General features: G+C 37.5%; 3 protein-coding genes and 1 non-coding gene across 4 annotated transcripts; 3 read left to right on the top strand and 1 right to left on the bottom strand.

The window, feature by feature from the left end:
• The first annotated feature begins 4983 nt into the window (after positions 1-4983).
• LOC145238485 (uncharacterized) lies at positions 4984-6947 on the top strand. Its single transcript, XM_080101711.1, has 7 exons — positions 4984-4997; positions 5075-5168; positions 5234-5270; positions 5994-6062; positions 6116-6223; positions 6308-6447; positions 6584-6947. The coding sequence occupies exons 1-7, from the start codon at positions 4984-4986 to the stop codon at positions 6845-6847; spliced, it is 726 nt and encodes a 241-aa protein (XP_079957837.1). The 3' UTR covers positions 6848-6947.
• A 3087-nt stretch (positions 6948-10034) lies between these two features.
• LOC145209035 (cartilage oligomeric matrix protein-like) lies at positions 10035-16607 on the top strand. The gene is made up of 21 exons (XM_080079282.1): positions 10035-10117; positions 10759-10962; positions 11076-11190; positions 11695-11839; positions 12060-12228; positions 12433-12531; positions 12592-12726; positions 12819-12976; positions 13180-13254; positions 13319-13406; positions 13504-13676; positions 13823-13966; positions 14109-14232; positions 14360-14478; positions 14555-14677; positions 14749-14910; positions 14984-15176; positions 15482-15678; positions 15763-15935; positions 16105-16244; positions 16314-16607. Exons 1-21 carry the CDS (start codon positions 10054-10056, stop codon positions 16358-16360), a joined length of 2847 nt encoding a protein of 948 aa, XP_079935408.1. The 5' UTR covers positions 10035-10053; the 3' UTR covers positions 16361-16607.
• Positions 11505-11576, bottom strand: Trnah-gug (transfer RNA histidin (anticodon GUG)). The gene has a single exon. It is a non-coding gene; the product is annotated as a tRNA-His (tRNA).
• A 56-nt stretch (positions 16608-16663) lies between the features above and the next one.
• On the top strand, positions 16664-19122 carry LOC145209037 (protein misato homolog 1-like). The gene is made up of 2 exons (XM_080079284.1): positions 16664-17221; positions 17462-19122. The coding sequence occupies exons 1-2, from the start codon at positions 16951-16953 to the stop codon at positions 18973-18975; spliced, it is 1785 nt and encodes a 594-aa protein (XP_079935410.1). The 5' UTR covers positions 16664-16950; the 3' UTR covers positions 18976-19122.
• Positions 19123-19131: the final 9 nt, after the last annotated feature.

Below are 19131 nucleotides of genomic sequence, written 5' to 3'. Positions count from 1 at the left end.
CTTGCAACACATTGTTCATAAAAGATCATTGGTAAGTAGAAAATGTGCATCACATAAACTTTTACTGTAATTGTACGCTGCTCGCTTTTCTTACAGGAAGAAGATTCGCCAGTGATAACAACTTGCGGGTTAGGTAACCTATACAATTATATTTTTTTAGTTTAACAATTAAGGGAAATAAGCACAACATAATATAATGGCGACATACAGATATCTCAATACAATACAACTGACAAAGAAAATATTGCATAAAGCATGCTTATAAGTTAAAACAAAACATCAAGTCGTGTCGATGCCATATTCACTGACGTCGAAATATGTAGTTACCAGCAGTGCATCTCTGTTTCTTTGATGCCTTCACAAAGATGAAAAGGAATTCAAGATCTAAGTTAATATTTGTCAAATTCAGCCTTTCTATTGTTCTGTTTGTTTTGTGACTCACATAAGCAGCGATTTCTAACTGTGAAATGCGTTGGGGAAAATTTTGGTGATTAGGTTTTGTTTTATGTGTACTCAGCTTATAATATATGACTTTGAAAAAAAGGAGTGTAAGCTTATTAATATGTACGGTAGTTTGATTCTGTTGCTAGATTGTTTAATGGTGCCAAACATTCAACGCATTTTAACAAACATTAAATTATTTATTTGTCCATTGTATAGGGTTTAAGGCTTAAGCATTTTGAGAAAATTGCAAAGGGAAAGTATAATGTTTGTGAGCCATTTTAGTATTATAGCGTTTGCACAAACGCTTCTCTCGAAAGCATGTTTTTCTTATGAGATGTATTTTATGTTCTCTGATCGAAATCAAAAAAGCCGTTGCCTACACCAGACGTTTAAAATTCGTCATACCAATAGATAATATTTTACATAATATTAGAATCCAAATGATCGTATGCTGCAGATAAATAGGGAAGTCCGGTCAGGTACCAAATCCAAGCATTGCAAATCTAACCAATTACAAATCAAATTAGGTACGACTTACGTACGTTGGGGAAGAAGTGACTGCCCAGCCAAGACAGGGACAAGTATGGTATACCACGGTAAGTGGCTTCCATCTTAGATGGGGATGGTACTACTGAAATATATTTATCCAGGTTACGCTGCGGGATCGTATTATTCCCATGTTGGAGGTGGATCGGACTTTTTGTGCTTACATTATAACGTGACGTATACCGAAGGACACTATGTGGACGGCACTCAGGGTCAGTGAATATTTCACCATTTTGTTTTCGAAAACATTTGTTGGTTTCCAAGTATAACATTAAGGACACTGATCACTAATAGGACCTTCTTATATTTACGGAGCTGAGTATCGAGACGGACCGAGCAAATACCCTTTGTTCGATTTGTCTTTCATCGAGGAGCAAGCGCTTCAATATCAAGGTGTTCCATGTGCTATTTGCTTGGTTCAAAGTCCAACGCAGGTAGGGTGCTATTAGAGTTAATGTATCCAAGCATCTTGACGTGAGCCCCAAAGCAAATTCTTATTAGACTTTATTATTAATGTTTCACAACTTCAGTTCACGAACAAAGCAACGGTAATGATTTTTTCATTAAATTTTCCAGCTAATGATTCCAAGCCGCGAAACGTGTCCCGAAGGTTGGACGATCGAATACACAGGCTACATAATGACTGGATCCTACGACACAACCAAGCATTCGTCCAGTCATCTTTGTGTGGACGACACACCACAAGTGGTCCCAGGAACCAAAGGAAGCCAACATGGAGCTTATTTATTTGTTGTGGAAAACTCATGCGGTTATAGTGTTCCTTGTGAACCGTATGTTAACGGTTGGGAGATCCGTTGTGTTGTTTGCTCGCTTGGCTAGTTAATACTCAAGTGACTTTTCTGGGGCCAAGTTTTACTTATGTCTCAAAACAGTTAGATGCTTATCATTTTCCTGATACTTAAGGCAAGTCAAACATAAACGTAACGAATGTAAATGTAGGTTTTGTCTTTGAATCATTCGTATTCCATAGTATATAACATGTGTATATTTGTAAAAGTGCATTTTTCAAATTTTAAATACTGAAACACGACATTCCATGTGAAGCCAACAAACGTAAAACAAACTCACATCGTTACTTTTATTATTTAGGCCGAAAGTCCAGTCCTGTTTATTTGTTTTATTAAATTTACAAGCTGCTGTTATAACTTCCCAAGGCTGGCGTTGCGTTTCTTTTGCAACGACAATTGCCACCAATCAGTACGCGGAATTCAAAAAAGGCAAAAAACAAAAAAACAACCCACAGATATATTATGACTGATACAAGAAACTGCCTCAGCCTGGTTACGAAATTGATCAAAAGTAAGACCATTCAAATAAGTTTGATATTTTGTCAGTTGTAAAAAAAATAAGAAGATTTCTTTATACTGTAGAAAGTAGATTTTTGTAGATGCAATAAATCTAGCACAATCCTCGCAGATTACGGAACACAAATTCACCACATAACTGAAAAAAACAACGAACATAAATAAACAAAAAAAAGGACAAAGCACAGGATAGAAGTCAATTGCCAGCACGTGAAGTCACTGAGGGTTGTTCAACAGACGCGTTAAGGATAAGATATCCTTGTAACAAGAAACAGAAACAGCATCATGTGGCCAGTTTCACAATATGTTCAATATCCAAAATTATTTAGTATCGAACCAAGAGCCCAAGGCTTTATTACATTAAAAAAAAAACATTGTAGGTGTGTAGATTACAAGTGACAAAACACAGCAAACTCCTGGGTGATATTCAAGTGTTATAATAGTGCACTAAGTCATGCAGTGCAACGTAAATACACAAGGCGGCGTAACCTTAACGTTTTAAGAGGCGACATCAGTCTTATGAAAAACAAACAAACGACAAATGTGAAATCTGTGGTACGTCGACAACTTTAGTAACAAAAATACTAGGTTACATTCCGCAATTGGCCAAAAATTATGTGTTTATCAAATATGCGTTGATAAGTGAAACCTTGTGGAGTGGAGGCATACCAGAAAACTGAAAATAGCGCTTCGCTAAGAACCAGAAGGCCACATTCCAGTTTTTTGTTGCTATCACATCATGTACACAAAAAAGAAGTTGTAATTGTTAAAAATTGCCTTAAAGAATGTGTATTGGTATGTTCTTGTGTAATACTTTTCCATATTTTGGGGCCAATGTATTGCATCTGTTGCTGAATTTTATTAGTGCCACGATATGGTTTAAGGCAGCACTTTTCAACCGGTGGGCCCCGAAGATGTGCTTTCTGGTGGGCCGCGAAGCTTTTCAAACTATTACTATACTAATATAGAAGTTAAAAACGTTACACAGTTCGTGAGAACGTACTTTCAAGTTTAACTATATTTCTTTAAAATATGACATTAGTTCCTATGAAAGCCGCATAAGATTTCATGTGAAATAAAGCTTTATTACACAAACAAACTGCAAGTGGCACGTCACAACAGTACTTGTATTGTTAACTATAACGAAATCGAAGACACGAAACAGTCTTAACACTGACACATAAATGCTGCATTGCGTGTGAGCTTGTCTCCCATTAAACTCGGACTTGATCTCATCATATCAAATCAGCAAGCTCAGGCTTTTTTTTACTTTCTGCAATATCTTTATACTTAACAGTAGGTTAATGTACACAAACACAACTTAATGCACATAAAAATTTGCAGACACACATGAATCGTTATTCCCCACGAATGCAGAATATAAAATGTATTGAAAGTGGGCCTAGAAATGGTGTGCGTGATATGTAAGTTTAATAGAAAACAAATCAAACAAAAGTACTGACAAATTAATGAAGTATATATTGACCCTAAGTGCCGCCCATATAATTTGACCTTTGGTGTACGTCACGTTATGATGTAAGCACAAACATTCGGATCCACCTTCAACATGAGCAAAAACGATCGTGATATTTTAGATCTAACAGCCTCAACTAAGACGGAAATCAGCCACTTACTGTGGTACATCACACATGTTCATGTCGTGATTGTGCGGACACTTCTCCAACATCTTTTATTACCAATTTTTATGAACAAGCATTTACCTTATCAGCAGGGTCTAATACTCGTGTTGAAATTTTTGCATATGCCATGTTTTATACCTTCACTTTATACGAATACTTTCTTCATGTAGATTTATCGTAATGTTAAACAACAAAAACACCAATGCTTTTCACTTGATGGCAAATTTAAACATGGTTAATGCACTGGTCAGTGTTGGTCTATTTTAGTTTATCATTAGAATTATGTTTATTGTTTTCAACAAGCAAAGTTTTGAAAGAAACTAGCATTTTAGGCGTAACCCGAGTCTCCTACTTTTATTGGAGTTCGCTTATATGTTTTGTGAAAGTTTTGTTTGTTTGCTTAAAATGTAAGTCAGAAAAAGAGTAAGAAAACTTTTCTTAGCGAACAGATTTTTAATTAACACCATTGAGCACATTAGCAGACTGAACGAAAATTACTCCGTGTCGTTTCCTGCTATTTTCTTTTTCTTGGACTCCGCTTGCAGTGCAAATGACGTCGTGGAAATTCTCCGCAATGTCTTAAAGTAAAATTGTAAAAAGAAAGAAAAAATCTGAACAACACAAAAACCTATGGAAAAAAATTTAACAAAGTTACCACCAGCTTCTATCCCCAAACAAGCAAACTGCCATTTTCATATATATTACTTTAGGTATGAGTTTTACTTTACAAATGCAGGTTACACTTTAATAGAAATTCCAACATGACTTTTTAATCGATATTTTGTCATGTGATAGATTGTCATAATGAAATCGTGATAGCAAACTAACATTAATTACAAATCTGAGACTTCACATGCCAGTTTGATCACAAGTTGTATTTCATTCCGTTGAGTGCCTTGATCAGAAAGATGCGACTGCAAAGCTACAGAAATTCTGTTCGTAAGATTTCAAACAAACCACCGATTTTTGGAACATTTTTGCTTTTGGTGACATTATTTTGCGTTGGAAATGTTGTCCATCAGGTTACAATGTACCTAAAACGGTTAGTTAAAAAATAATAATTTAAACTCATATGCTCCTTGGGACTCACTTTCCTAATGTGCAATTGCAAATTTGCAGTTTAGAAAACTTGGCAGAAAAAGAATCTGGAGTCAAGAAAGTTCAAGGTCAAAACTGGCAACACTTGCAACACATTGTTCATAAAAGATCATTGGTAAGTAGAAAAAGTGCATCACATAAACTTTTACTGTAATTGTATGCTTCTCGCTTTTCTTTTAGGAAGAAGATTCTCCAGTGATAACAACTTACGGAACAGGTAAACAACATAGTTATTACTTTATTCTTAAACTATCAAAAGGAATAAGCAAAACATAATATGATGGCAGCAAACACATATCTCAATACAACTTACAAGAAAAAAGTTACATAAATCTTTAATCAAGGACGTCAAAAATGTAGGTGCTAACTTAGTGTAACTCTGAATCCATGATTCTTTAATGCCTTCTAAAAAACGAAAAGGATTCAGCATCAAACTTAAGTTTGTCAAATGTATTCCTTTTATTGGGTATTTATGACCCATATAAGCAGCGATGGGGGCAAATTTCACTGAATTAAGTGTTTTTTATGATAAATATTCAGTTTTCAACTTAGTTTGATTCTGCGTTGCTGGTAATTGGAACGAAAACCGGATATGTGGGTTGTGTCCATCAACAAATGTTAAAAAGAACTTGGGTCCAACGTAGGGCTTAAGCATACTTGAGAAAGTTCCATAGGGCAAAAATAAAATTTGAAAACCACTTCAGTGTTTGCACAAACGCTGCCGTGATCGAATTTATAATTATTTTCTATTTATATATATTTTCTTTTCACTGATCGAAATTATCAAACCCAATGCCCAAAAGGCGCTTTATACCAGTGTTTTTTTCAAATCTTTCTGCAAACATTAGAAAATCCAGTTGATTGCATACTGCAGATAGCTAGGAAAGTTCAGTAATGTGCGAAATCCTATGTATTGTAAATGTAACACAAGTCAAATTAGGTACTACTTACATACGGTGGGGAAGAAGTGACTGCCCAATCAAGACTGGAACAAGCATGGTGTACCACGGTAAGTAACTAATTTGTATTTTGGTTCAGGCTCAATGTACCTTTCGGCTATAGGTTATGCTGCGGGCTCGCATTACTCCCATGTTGGAGGTGGATCGGACTTTTTGTGTTTACATCATAACGTGACGTATACCGAAGGTCATTATGTGGATGGCGGACAGGGTCAGTAAATATTTATTTATTTTATACTCTAAAGCATTTATTGGTTCCCAAAAATAACATAACAACACCGTGCATCACATACAGGGCCTTCTTATATTTACGGAGCCGAGTATCGAGATGGACCAAGTAAATACCCTTTGTTCGATTTGTCTTTTATCGAGGAGCAAGCACTTCAGTATCAAGGTGTTCCATGCGCTATTTGCTTGGTTCAAAGTCCAACACAGGTAACGTGCTATTAGGGTTAATGTATATCGTGACGTGACCTCCAAAGCGGATTCTTATTAGACTGGATTATTAATGTTTCGTGACTTAAGTGTAGGAACAAAGCAACGGTAATGATTATTTTTATAAAATTTTCAGCTTATGATTCCAAGCCGTGAAACATGTCCCGAAGGTTGGACGATCGAATACACAGGATACATTATGACTGGCTCACACGACACGACCAAACATTCGTCCATTCATCTTTGTGTGGACGACACACCACAAGTGGTTCCGGGAACCAAAGGAAGTCAACATGGAGCTTATTTATTTGTTGTGGAAAACACATGTGGTTATAGTGTACCTTGTGAACCTTACGTTTTTGGTTGGGAGATCCGTTGTGTTGTTTGCTCGCTTGGCTAGTTAACACTCAAGTGACTTTTCTGGGCGCAATTTTTACTTATATTGAATTTCAAAACAATTACGACACTAAATATTTTCCCTATACCTGAAAGCAAGTACAAAAAACTCGTATAATGGTAGGCTTTGTCATTGAGTCATTTGTATTCCACAGTATATAACATGTGTATATTTGTAAAAGTATAACCGTGTTTGCAACTTTTTTACATAGAAACATGACATTCTATGTGAAGTAAGCGACGTGAAATGAGCCCAAATACGTTTACTTAAATCATTTAAGCAGACGGTCTGTAAATAACATCTGCCTCATTACATTGTATGTTTCTCATAACACATCCCAAGGTTGGTATATTGTTGGAATTGCGACTAGGATTGTCACCAATCAGTCCGTGATTTTAAAAATGGTGTTAAACAAAAAACGTAGGACAACATGCTCAATACATGCGAAAAAAATGTTTGTTCCGCAAGCAAATAGACAAACTCAGCAGTACATAAAATAAAGCCTTATTGATGTCTTATCACTTCGCACTGATGATAACAGCAATTGAGGAAACGTCAGCAGTAAAATGCGTTTCACTTGGCTTAGTGAAAATTAGAGAAGCCTAATGCAGTGCTCTTCAACCGGTGTGCACGGTGCACCAAAATATGCATGGGGTGCACCAGTACGAAAAGGTACAAAAGGGTGCATCACAAACTTTTAATGAACCATTATTATTTGACTTTCAAGATATTAGAAAAAAATGTAGGTTTCAACTTATGTATAACCCAGGTAAACTTTTTCAATGGTTTATCCCCGTGCCTGGTTTGATAGTGTCTGTGTTACATTCGGGTGATGTTAGGATATCGAGTGTTGTTTTTTTCGCCGATGTTTCATAGAAAATTTGCGAACATACGCTTGGACTTAACTGACAAGATGATATGCATAACGATTTTTCATATCGCTTTTTATCTCAGTTACCTTTTAAGTAAACAGGGTGCATGAGTTCGTCACAACAACTTTAAGGGTTCACCAAACCAAAAAATGTTGAAGAGCACTGGCCTAATGAATGCAACTTTAAAAAAACCTTAATGCAACTAAACATATATGATATTTTTGCTGAAAAAACTTTTAGAGTTAAGGAGCATATAGAACACTTTTAAGTCTACATTTGCCTTTAAGACTGTTGCATGTGTAATTTTATAATTCGTCTTAACAGCCAAAAACCATCGAAATTTTTTGACAGCACTATCGACGACAAAAGTTCAACTGTAATACCGGAAAAAAAACATGACTGGGCTTTACTACGATTGGACCACCCTATCAGGGACGCAGACAGCTAACTACTCCATCAGTGACACGATTGTGTTGCCCCACGTGTTTGGTGTTTTGCCGGTAATCGGATATTGACCCTCTCGACCTGGTAATTGTGCTCGGTCGGTGATGTAAATCGCGCTGGTGTTACAAAACATTTTGGGAAACGGAACTGAACGAGAATTGCTTGAATTTTTCCCGTAGGAAAATTGTGTAGTATATGGCAACATCAACTTCATACTTTTTTATTGTGGTTACGTCTGTATGCAAATAAAATTCAAATTCAATGGCGTCTTGTGAATAAGGTATGCCCCTTAATTGAATAAATGTCGTATGTTATTGTTTTCTGACAAGTTTTAAGAAAACAATAGAGTGGATAATTTGACTGATGACAATAAAAGTATTGCAGAAACAATTGTATAATAATATAACCAATTTCCATTTCGTTCTCTGTACAAAACTACAAAAACAAACGCAAAAACACGAATTTTCGCAGCACGGGCCTAGGAAGAAAGATATTGAGATCCTGTGTTAGAAATAGTTTCAACCAATTGTTTAAGATACGGTCAAAGTGAAAGGCTAATATGTGTTTGAAATAATCTTTTTGAAGTATTTAAGTTACACGCCGATGTCTCATTTCTCCCAGAAAACACATTGGTTCATACTGTGAATGAAAATTAACAATGTTAGGATCTGTTTTGTGTTTCTAGTCCGCAAAGTGTGCCTCAACTAAACGCGTTGGAAAACATTGGGTTAACTAGATGTGAAAAACACAAACTCGATTTCGGTAACATTATCATTTACGGGACCCGTGCTTGCCACGTGGCCTTGAGTGCGCTACGATTGTCTCCAAGCTAAGCGAGGCGAAGGCACCTGCTGCATGACGTAAATTTAATTCGTCGCGCTTGGTTTGGCAGAACGCAAGATCGGTGGAAAAAATGTGAACGGGTTACAAATCCTGAAGATTGAGTGGTCCTGGACTTATTTTGCTGTTAAAGTGCAGAACTCGAACCATACCTAAATTTCTCAGTAATGGGATTTGAAAGTTTGTTGATTGATTTTCCGTGATAGGAATGTTTTAAGTCTTGTTTCTCGGAAACATTTTTAAATTTGAAAGTTTGTAATATTAGCGATAGGAATTTTTCATAACAGCGGACACTAAATCAATAAAATTGTCTGTCGAATAGACTGCGGTTGCACATACTTAATTATGCACAGAGTTTCTTTAACTGAAATTTCAGGAAGCATTGTCAAATGTGACAAGAAATATTCACAAATCTTTGACATTTCTGGTTTGCACCATTGTCACCATCAGGTTCAGCAGGTCAGACAGACTTGGTTACTTTCTCGAAGAAGCGGCAGGTCTTGGATGATTGTGTGTCAAAGCAGGTGTTAGGTATACAAATTAAATTTGTCACTTCAATCGCATCACGAGCCTGCGTACATAATGTAGTAAAGTAAATTAAGTTAGCGAAGTCCAGGTTAAAGCTATCGGTTACTCTGCTTAAAAAAAACGGAATTACGGCATTCTCGTTTTTTGTCAAAAGTGATTGTATCTTACAGCAGCTTAAAAAACAGTTTCTGACTTACTAAGGGATATCTTTTACGATGACACACCGAGGTGAGAGCAGTCAAGTCAAAGACTATCGCCTCATAACGTTATGTCAACGTTTGACCGGATTTAAAGATCTCACTTGCAACTAAAACGTTTAAAAATGAATAAAAACATTAAAGCTTTCAAAATCTCAGTGCGAAGTGAAAATGCGGCACAGTTGTCTTCTGTCGGATATGAAAAGGTGACCAAATTTGCGCGGTTTAAAAGTGCCAGTTTTAGCGACCTTTTGGTGCTAATTTCCAGCAGTGCAACTTATAAATATGTGGGAAATTCATTTGTACATATATTTTTAAACTTGTAGCCATGAAGCTTCTTACAATTTTATTGCTCTTGGTCTTGGATTTAAGCATCAGCGTTTCAGCCTCTGGTAAGCAAAATGTCGGTTACAAAGCTATTTTTTAGTTTACAGTTAACAATTTCGGTTTTACGTAGTCCTGATGTTTAAAGCTTAGCAAATGACACATTTTACGTTGTGAAGCCCAGTAGTTTATAGTTTACTACAGAAACGTTCAAGGTTAAACGGGATAAGTTATTTGCCGCAGAGTTGTAGGCGGGCCCGACCCAAACTCGAAAGTACTACCCCGAAGCCCTGCCGGAACCCGCATTGTTTTGTATAGCCGAAAGTTTGATGGATAAAGAAGACATAATGAAAATAATAGACAGTGGCTTAAATTAAACAGTTTAGAGCTATTAGGTTCAGTCCAGCAACTAACTATACTAAGCTAGGAATAATTTATATTAAAAAATACGGACACGGAATGTGAAGTCAGGCCCGAATAATTCGTTAACCAAACCTTAGCTTGAACCCGGCCCGCCCTACAACTCTGATTTGCAGCGAAACTTATAGTAACGGCTACAATATAAGATGCTACTAAAGTCAAATATTACTACTAGCCTCCGCTTAATTTAGATATTTTCCCGTTTTAAATGTGAAGCTTAGCCAACAGTTTATTGCTGTTATCATTATAATTGTGCAGTTATAAAGCAAACATATTAATTTTCAAACAGAAATCAATCTACTTGTTAACGATGAAGCACGGGAATCGGACAAAATCTACAGAGCATTACATCATGATGACGCAGTATCGTTCTTCGTCAACCTTAAAATTCCGTCAAGAGACGATTCAATCTCAGTAGCACTTTACAGAAACGAAGAGGAAGGCAGAGGCCGAAAATATTTTGAAATTTCCGCAAATGGCCACAAAGGAAGAGGTACCTTTCATATATCGCCGTTTAACATGTTTTTGAAAAATAACAAAAAGTACCTTTTTTGCGTAGTAAATCTAGGTAAAACAAACTTTAACAAAAATGTCTTTTTAATTCAGTGACAATAAAAATCACATCCGAGGACAGAAGGGAAATGCTTACGAATGTATTTCGTGACATTTGGATTGCTGACCACAAGTGGCACACAATCTTATTGCACTTCAAACTTTTAAGGTTGGTTTCCTACAACCCCATGTGAACTATAGAACTAAGACAGTAATTTCAAAATGCCCCAAAATAGCAAAGTGATCAAAGCAATATGGTAATGGTCGCAATCAAATAGGCGAAAAAACTTTTGAATAATTAAGAAATAGGTATTTTGCCATCATAGCAATAGCATTACTAAGTAACTGTACAGTTTGACACAGAGGCAGGTAGCAACGTAGCCTGCTAAAAAAACGAACAAAATAGAATTGTTTTTATGCTGTGGTGTTTAGCCTAATTAGCCTAAAATTTAGACGACATTCATGTAATAAGGTAAAAAAGCTTGCTGTGACCAGGATTCGAACCTGGGTTGTCACGGCCACAACGTGAAGTACTAACCACTATACGATCACAGCCTGAACCCGCTGCACCAACGCGCGCGGCACGCCGGCGTCGCGAAACACGAGCTTTGTATGCCAGGCAGTCGCATGAAAAACCTTAGCTATTTCCAACCAAACTGTATTCTTATTACAGGTCGAATGTTGCACGCGTGTCTCTGTTGGTTGATTGCGTAGAAAACGGACATCAAGAAATTAATCCGTGGCTACCAGGGAACCAAGAAAACAACACTCTATCTCCATTGATAAAGATTGGAAAGAAGGGAAGAAACAACGTGCAGGTGATGACACGAAACCATGTCATGTTTGCTTAGATAGCCTTAGAACAAGTCGTTTATTTAACTTTTTAAGGTACAATAGTTTTGACATGCCATGCCTGAACAAGCAGAGTGTGGTTTACCACTTTCATGCTTTTTGCAACAAAACGCCATATTTACATTAGGTACAAAAAAACAATCAAATTCATATCTTTTTACTGAATAATAACCATTTACATTTTAGTCCCACGTAAAGCAAGCAATTATGATCCCCGGAAAAAGTCTTGCTTTCCTTCGACGCAATTACGTTAGTGTGTGTTCGCAAGCCGACAGGCCCGAAACTGCTGAATCGTCACTTTTTAACATGATCAACAAATATGAACCAGTTTCGGAACTTCTGGTTCAGCTGTCAGGTGAGTTATGTACAAGTGTCCAAAACGACGAACCTATCGGCTGCTGTTGTAGAAACATTTTGCACCAGACCGTAACAAAACCTGATTTTATTAATGCAAATAATTAGCTTAAAACAACTCGTAATGAGCTGTTTTGTCAAACATAAAATATGTGCGCTTTTTTCTCAGGGACATGCGTATTTAAATTATTGAAAATGTTTTTAGATCTTACGTCTGTGCTACAGGACATACATAAGGTTATGAAAGATCAGGTGGTAGAGTCGAGGACTTTGCGAAATACTATTTCCAGTTGCGCAATTTGTGGTAAGTTGAGACAGGCTAATTGCACAAAAAGGAAGTATTAACGTGATGTTTTTCACCCAGGGACGCGAGATAGCTACAATGACATGAAAAACAATGTGAAAGTTACGTGTTCGGAAAATCCGTGCCAGGACAATGTGGACTGTACAGACACCGTCGACGGTTTCGTATGTGGCGAATGTCCAGCAGGGTACCACGGTGTGTTACATGTTTGTTAATGTTACTGGTTGAATTGAAAAAAAATGATATTACAATCTCCACTAATAACATTTTCGTTCTTCGACTTGCAGGTAACGGAACGGTTTGCGAGGATGTTGATGAATGTGACACCATCCAGCCGTGCTCGCTTGTGACGTCATGTGTCAACACTGCCGGGGGATATTTTTGCACCCCTTGTCCTCGAGGTTACGTGGAATCAAACACCACCATACGCAACTTCGTAAAACAGGTACATTTCGGCAATACAGAAAATAAATTTTTTTCGACGCCCATGGTCGTAAACCTTTAAATTATCAATACCCTTTGACAACTTTCTTCACCCCTTTTTAAAACAGCTAAAATTACCAACTTACAAAAATACATGTTACAATGTAATTAAAAAAAACACTGGTCTGGGAGATTTTGTCATTTAACTTTGTTTTTCTGTTGCAGACATGCACCGATATAGACGAATGTGCAATTAGCAATGGTGAATGCGTGAAAAACTCTGTCTGTATAAACGAAGAGGTAAATTAGTTTATCTTACGTTCGATTTCAGCAAACTAACGTAGCCATTTATTCAATGCCACAGGGTTCGTATTCGTGCGGAGACTGCATTGGCGGCTACGAAGGCAATCAAACTGTTGGATGCCAGGAGTTACGATTGTGTAGTGACGGGGGTATTATTATAATATTTTGCATTTTTTTCTTTCAATAGCCGAAAAAGTTATATTTCACATAACTTACATAAAAAAGCTTAAAGTATCTTTTTTGTAGGAATTAACCCTTGCAGCGATGACGCTGATTGTGACGTCACCGGAACGAACCGTGACTACAAATGTACATGCCACGTGGGATTCGCTGGCTCCGGATATTTTTGCGGCAATGATTCGGATCAGGATGGATTGCCAGACGAGAAACTGCCTTGTCACGAAAAATCCTGCCTAAAGGTGACAATAAATTGATTTGGTGTCTCTCATTGTCTGTTTTATGAAAGATTATTGTTAAGCATTAAAGTATTCCTGTATAGCAAGAAGTACTTTGTGCAGAAAAGATAGTAAGCAGAACTTAATGTGACTGGTTGGTAACTGTTTAGGACAACTGTCCGTTCGTACCTAACAGTGGTCAGGAAGACTCCGACAATGACGGAATCGGTGATGCATGCGACGGTGACGCAGATAACGATGACGTCACTAACATGGAAGACAATTGTGTTCTGGTGCCAAACGCAGACCAACAGGTACTATTAACGCAACGTTTGGTACAATACTTATCCAAGAAATCTCTGGGATCAGAACCAGTGTTAAGGTCATATTGAAGTTTTTTTTCGCAAAAACATATTTTTGCGTTCATTTTCCAATAATTATGTTACACTTATTTAGAACTCGGACAGTGATTCTCACGGTGATGCATGTGATAATTGTCCAAACGTGAAGAATTCCAAACAGTTGGATCAAGATACGAATGGAGTCGGTGATGTTTGCGACGATGACATTGACGGAGACGGTACCAGCTTGCTTTTCTTCTTCTCTTCACATTCACTTTTCTAATTTAAATCGTTACATGTCATATATATGTAGAAATACACAAATTTAGGTTCTGGTGGATTAACTTTCAGTGTCTTACTTACCAGGAATTCCAAATACGTCGGACAACTGTGATTACACGCCAAACCACGATCAAGGAGATATGGACAATGATGGAGTTGGAGATGCATGCGACAACTGTCCATCGCAGAGCAACGCAATGCAGGTATAGGATATTACATGCCAAGTCGTTGGTAATTCACAGTTTGTATTGTTGTACGACACTTTTCGATTCTTCGCAGATCGATACGGATAACGATTTAGTTGGTGACGTATGCGATGATGACGCGGACGTGGATGGTGACGGACGTCAAAACAGCGTCGACAATTGTCCCTACGTGATTAACAGTGCACAACTGGATACAGTGAGTGATGGGCGTTACATGAAAAAGACAACATAAAACGAAATCTTTTTTATTTTTACGTAATGTTATAGGATAATGACGGAGTTGGTGATGCGTGTGACGAGGATGACGACAACGACGGGATTCCAGACTATGGCATCACTACAACTGGCGATAATTGTCGTTTGGTGTTCAATCCAGAACAAACTGATACAAATGAAAACGGTATTGGAGATGTGTGTGAAAACGACCGAGTAAGCAAAATTTTAATACAAATAACACACCAAAAATCCCAACATGACCAAATCATTACTTTTTTGCCCATAGGATGGCGACAAAGTCCATGATTGGAAGGACGCGTGTCCAGAAAACGTCCAAGTGGCGACCACTGATTTTCGAACCTACCAAAGTGTGATTCTTGACCCCCGGGGTGATGCCCAAATCGACCCCAACTGGGTAGTCCTTAACAAAGGACGAGAAATCGTACAAACGCAGAATAGCGATCCGGGGCTTGCAATCGGTATGTTAAAAACTACTTAAATTCTAAGAATGCACAAAATGTAAATGAGTTTTCATATAAAATTGGGACGTAAGCAACAAGGACAACTGACAATAATGTGCGTAAATTGCTCTTTGCTTTTAACGGAAATGAACTCTTCCTTTATGTTTTTGCGAGTTAATTTGCTAAATTCCGGACAAAATCGGTTATACCCAAACAAGACGGTTATACTGTTGTTTCACTTTGTCAGCTGTCCTCGTGAGATGCAGGCTATTGTTAATTGGCTTTCGAAGTTTCTATCCATTTAAGTCTTGTCACCCATTTAGGGTACGACTCGTTCGACGGTGTGGACTTCAGTGGAACGTTCTTTGTTAACACAGCAACCGACGATGACTACGCTGGGTTCATTTTTAGTTACCAGAGTAGTTCAAGGTTCTACGTGGTAACGTGGAAACAAACTGAACAAACTTATTGGCAAGCAACGCCCTTCCGAGCTGTGGCAAAGCCCGGACTACAACTCAAGGTGCGATAGAAGACTTTTAAAACCTACAATGAAAGTCTTTCAAAAGTAAATAAATTGATTCACAATGTTACCCTTATGTTTTAGGCAGTCCATTCTACCAAGGGTCCAGGGGAACGAATGAGAAATGCTTTGTGGCATTATATGGACACTACTGGTGAAGTTACGGTCTTGTGGAGCGACCCAATTGAACAAGGATGGAAAGACAGAACCTCGTACAGATGGGAATTACAACACAGACCCCATGTTGGTTATATTAGGCAAGTCATAGCTTAAAAAAGACGCTTTTACTTTTATTTGGAATTCGTTGTTTTTCACATCTGTTACATTTTCAAAAAAATGCAAAAGGGGAAACTTTACAATTTCTATTTAATATTGTACTACTCCATGTACCCACTTTAAAAATATCGTGCTGCATTTTGTTTACAGAATAAAGTTCTTTGAGCATTCGACACTTATTGCCGATACTGGAACAATCCTTGACAACACAGTGAAGGGAGGAAGACTGGGTTGTTTCTGCTTTAGTCAAGAAAACGTCATCTGGTCTAATCTCCAGTACAGATGCAACGGTAAGTTTCAAAAGTTTCCCACGATAGTGCCAGGGTTTCAAGATCCACATTAACATATTTATTTTGTAGACACTCTACCACAAGATGTCCACCAAGAGCCAAGTCCTGAAACTTGAACCTTAAAACGAAAGGTGCTGATGTACGGCACGAAAACAAGAAACCTTTTACAATGAGTAACCGATTTGAAATCGGAGTTAGACGTGCAGCCAACTATAACGGATTTCTTTAAGTTTTCAAATTTTAGTTTACATGTGCTTTGATTTTTTGTGAAAGATTGGTCGTTTCGTTTCCACAACGGACCGAAAAAGTATTTTTTATCACAGTGTTTCACGACACAAACAAAAATTACATCGATATGTCTGATTGTTTGTTTGTTTGCTTGCTTGTTTGAATGTGTCACGAGCCCAGGCACAGTTTAAAAGTTCCAGTTGACAGGACAGGTAACTTCGGTAGTAATGGTAATGTTTTTGAAGACCTGATAGACTTTGCAGACAAAAATATTTTGGCTGACACTTAACACTGGAAAAATGACTACAAAACTTATAGGGATGTATCAGGATTTTCCTTTTTGCAAACTTTCTGTGTTATAATTGCACAAAACTTTTCAAAAATTTACCCAAACATGCCCTAGTGGGGCGGATTAAAGACAAACTTCAGCGTGGCTTTGTTTTGCTTAATGCATGTTGGAGATCGCAGTTGTTAAACAATGCCAAACGAAATTATAACCCTCCAACTGGGTAGATACGCAAATTACGTTGGCACTCATTGGTGGAACATTCAAGAGTCGGCTTTCGCTTACCAAGATGGCGATGAATTATCGGAATCCGATCCCGATGCAATGTTTAGAGAGGGTGAAACTTTACGAGGGGAAACTACCTTTACCCCTAGACTTGTACTTGTTGACACAAAAGACAGCTTAGCCACTTTGCCATCACAAGGATCCCTTTACAATGAGGAAAGCTATGGAGAAGAGGACGGTATGATTTTCTGTTAACAGTATGACGAATGACGTTATTGTAGCACAAAACCATACACATAACGTCTTTTTTCCACATGCACTTTTTTTGAAATTGATAAAAAAAGGCTTTTAATGTCATGCCAATAATGGTGTCTGCGGCTGCAGGCAAATAAAACTGTTGTAAAATGTAATACAACAGGCAGTATATTTAGATAAAGTTCAAATGCATAATGACATAAATCAGGTTGTTGTTTTGCAGCGCATTATCTGTGGGACAATGGTGTGGATGTTCATCAATCAAAGGCATTGCCTAAAAACCAATTTCTTCAAGACTTACAGAAAGAAGAACTTCAAGCACCTACCAATGGTTTTCAAAATGGTCATTCATCAAATTGTAGCAGTGACCCAAAATCATATGCATTTGAAAAGGTTGTTTCAACATGGTCTGATTACAAAAGAATTCATTATCATCCCAGAACTACAATACTCATTGATTCAAACCCTGTTGACAAAAGTAAATTGGAAAGCTTTCATTTTGGTTATGAGGAAGCCAAAACTGGAACTGTGCTCAATGAAATTGAAGAGTCAGTACGATTTTTTGCTGAGGAATGTGATGCCTTGCAGGGATTTCATATTTTGTGCAACATGGATGATGCCTTTGGTGGCATGGCTTGCTCTGTGTCTGAGTATATAAATGATGAATTCGGAAGAAATATATGTGCTTGCTTCCCTGTACTACACCCACCTTCACCTTTGGCAAATGTTTCAAAGTTAAGAAACCGTTCACTGTCAAATCTTCTAACCCTAGAAGGTCTACTTGAAACCAGTGGATTTGTTGTTCCTCTGTCAGTGTGTCAAGAACTTTTCAAGTCCAAGGCAAAAAGCTTCCCACATTTAATTTATAATGCTCAATTGGAATATCATACTAGTGCAGTGCTCGCAGCCAGTCTAGAATGTATGACCAGGGCATACAGGTCAAGAAGCCGAAGATCATCTGTATCTGACATTGTTGTTAATATGGTTTCTGGCAGCCGAAAACTGTTGGAATTATCAAGTTCTCTTCCATTACCGTATGACCATATCAGCCATGAATGTTTTGCTGACTTTTTGTGTGACTACAGTGATAGTATGTTTTACCATTCCCTGACACCATACACAAGTGCTGCCTCGCCTGTTGTCAAAACATTTTCACAAAATGTTTCACTGATGGGATTGACTTCTCTGGAATTTGTGACTCCAGCCCATTTGACAGAGCAGTCTGCATTACATCAATGCTCAAACCCAACTGCAATGATCAAAATGTACATGAAAGAACGCTTTCAGAATTCACAATGTTCAGTGACTGTTGTAGAGGAAGCAATGAAAACATTAACTCCTTACCCACAAATATTTTCTGAATGTGTTCAATTTGATGGCAGTATCACAACAATGAAAAAGCCTTCAAAATTTTCAGACCAATATACAGAGTTCTTGTTGAATGGTAACAGCTCTACAACATCATCGGAAAAACAGTTACAAAATGGTCATGGTGACAAAGCATCGCCCAACAGTGTGTCTAGTGTACCAATGATGACTGTGCTGGAGGCATCAACATCTGTTGGCCAACTTTTGAAACAAAGTTATGAACAAGGTATTATGTTGAGAAAATGGCATGCACGTTTGGGAAATAGTGACACTGAATCACACTTGGACGAGACCTTAGAAAAACTCCAAACCTTAGAAAGAGATTACCAAGTTTGCACAGAGTTTAGTGATGATGATTCCAGTGATTAGATCTACAAAATAAATCGTAAATATTTTTTCAACTAGTGCTAAAATAAACAATCTGTAAGATATATTTTTGTTGTCCAATTCACTGTGATATTCCTTTTTCTGTAATACAGTTTTTGTGTTGCTTTCCCATTAATATTTTGTGGTAAACTCTTCTCC

Source organism: Phallusia mammillata, chromosome 1, assembly GCF_965637545.1.
Source record: "Phallusia mammillata chromosome 1, kaPhaMamm4.hap1.1, whole genome shotgun sequence".
In the NCBI taxonomy this organism is placed as follows: domain Eukaryota; kingdom Metazoa; phylum Chordata; class Ascidiacea; order Phlebobranchia; family Ascidiidae; genus Phallusia; species Phallusia mammillata.
The sequence above is the reverse complement of the archived record's forward strand: the minus strand, read 5'-3'. Positions and strand labels throughout refer to the sequence as shown.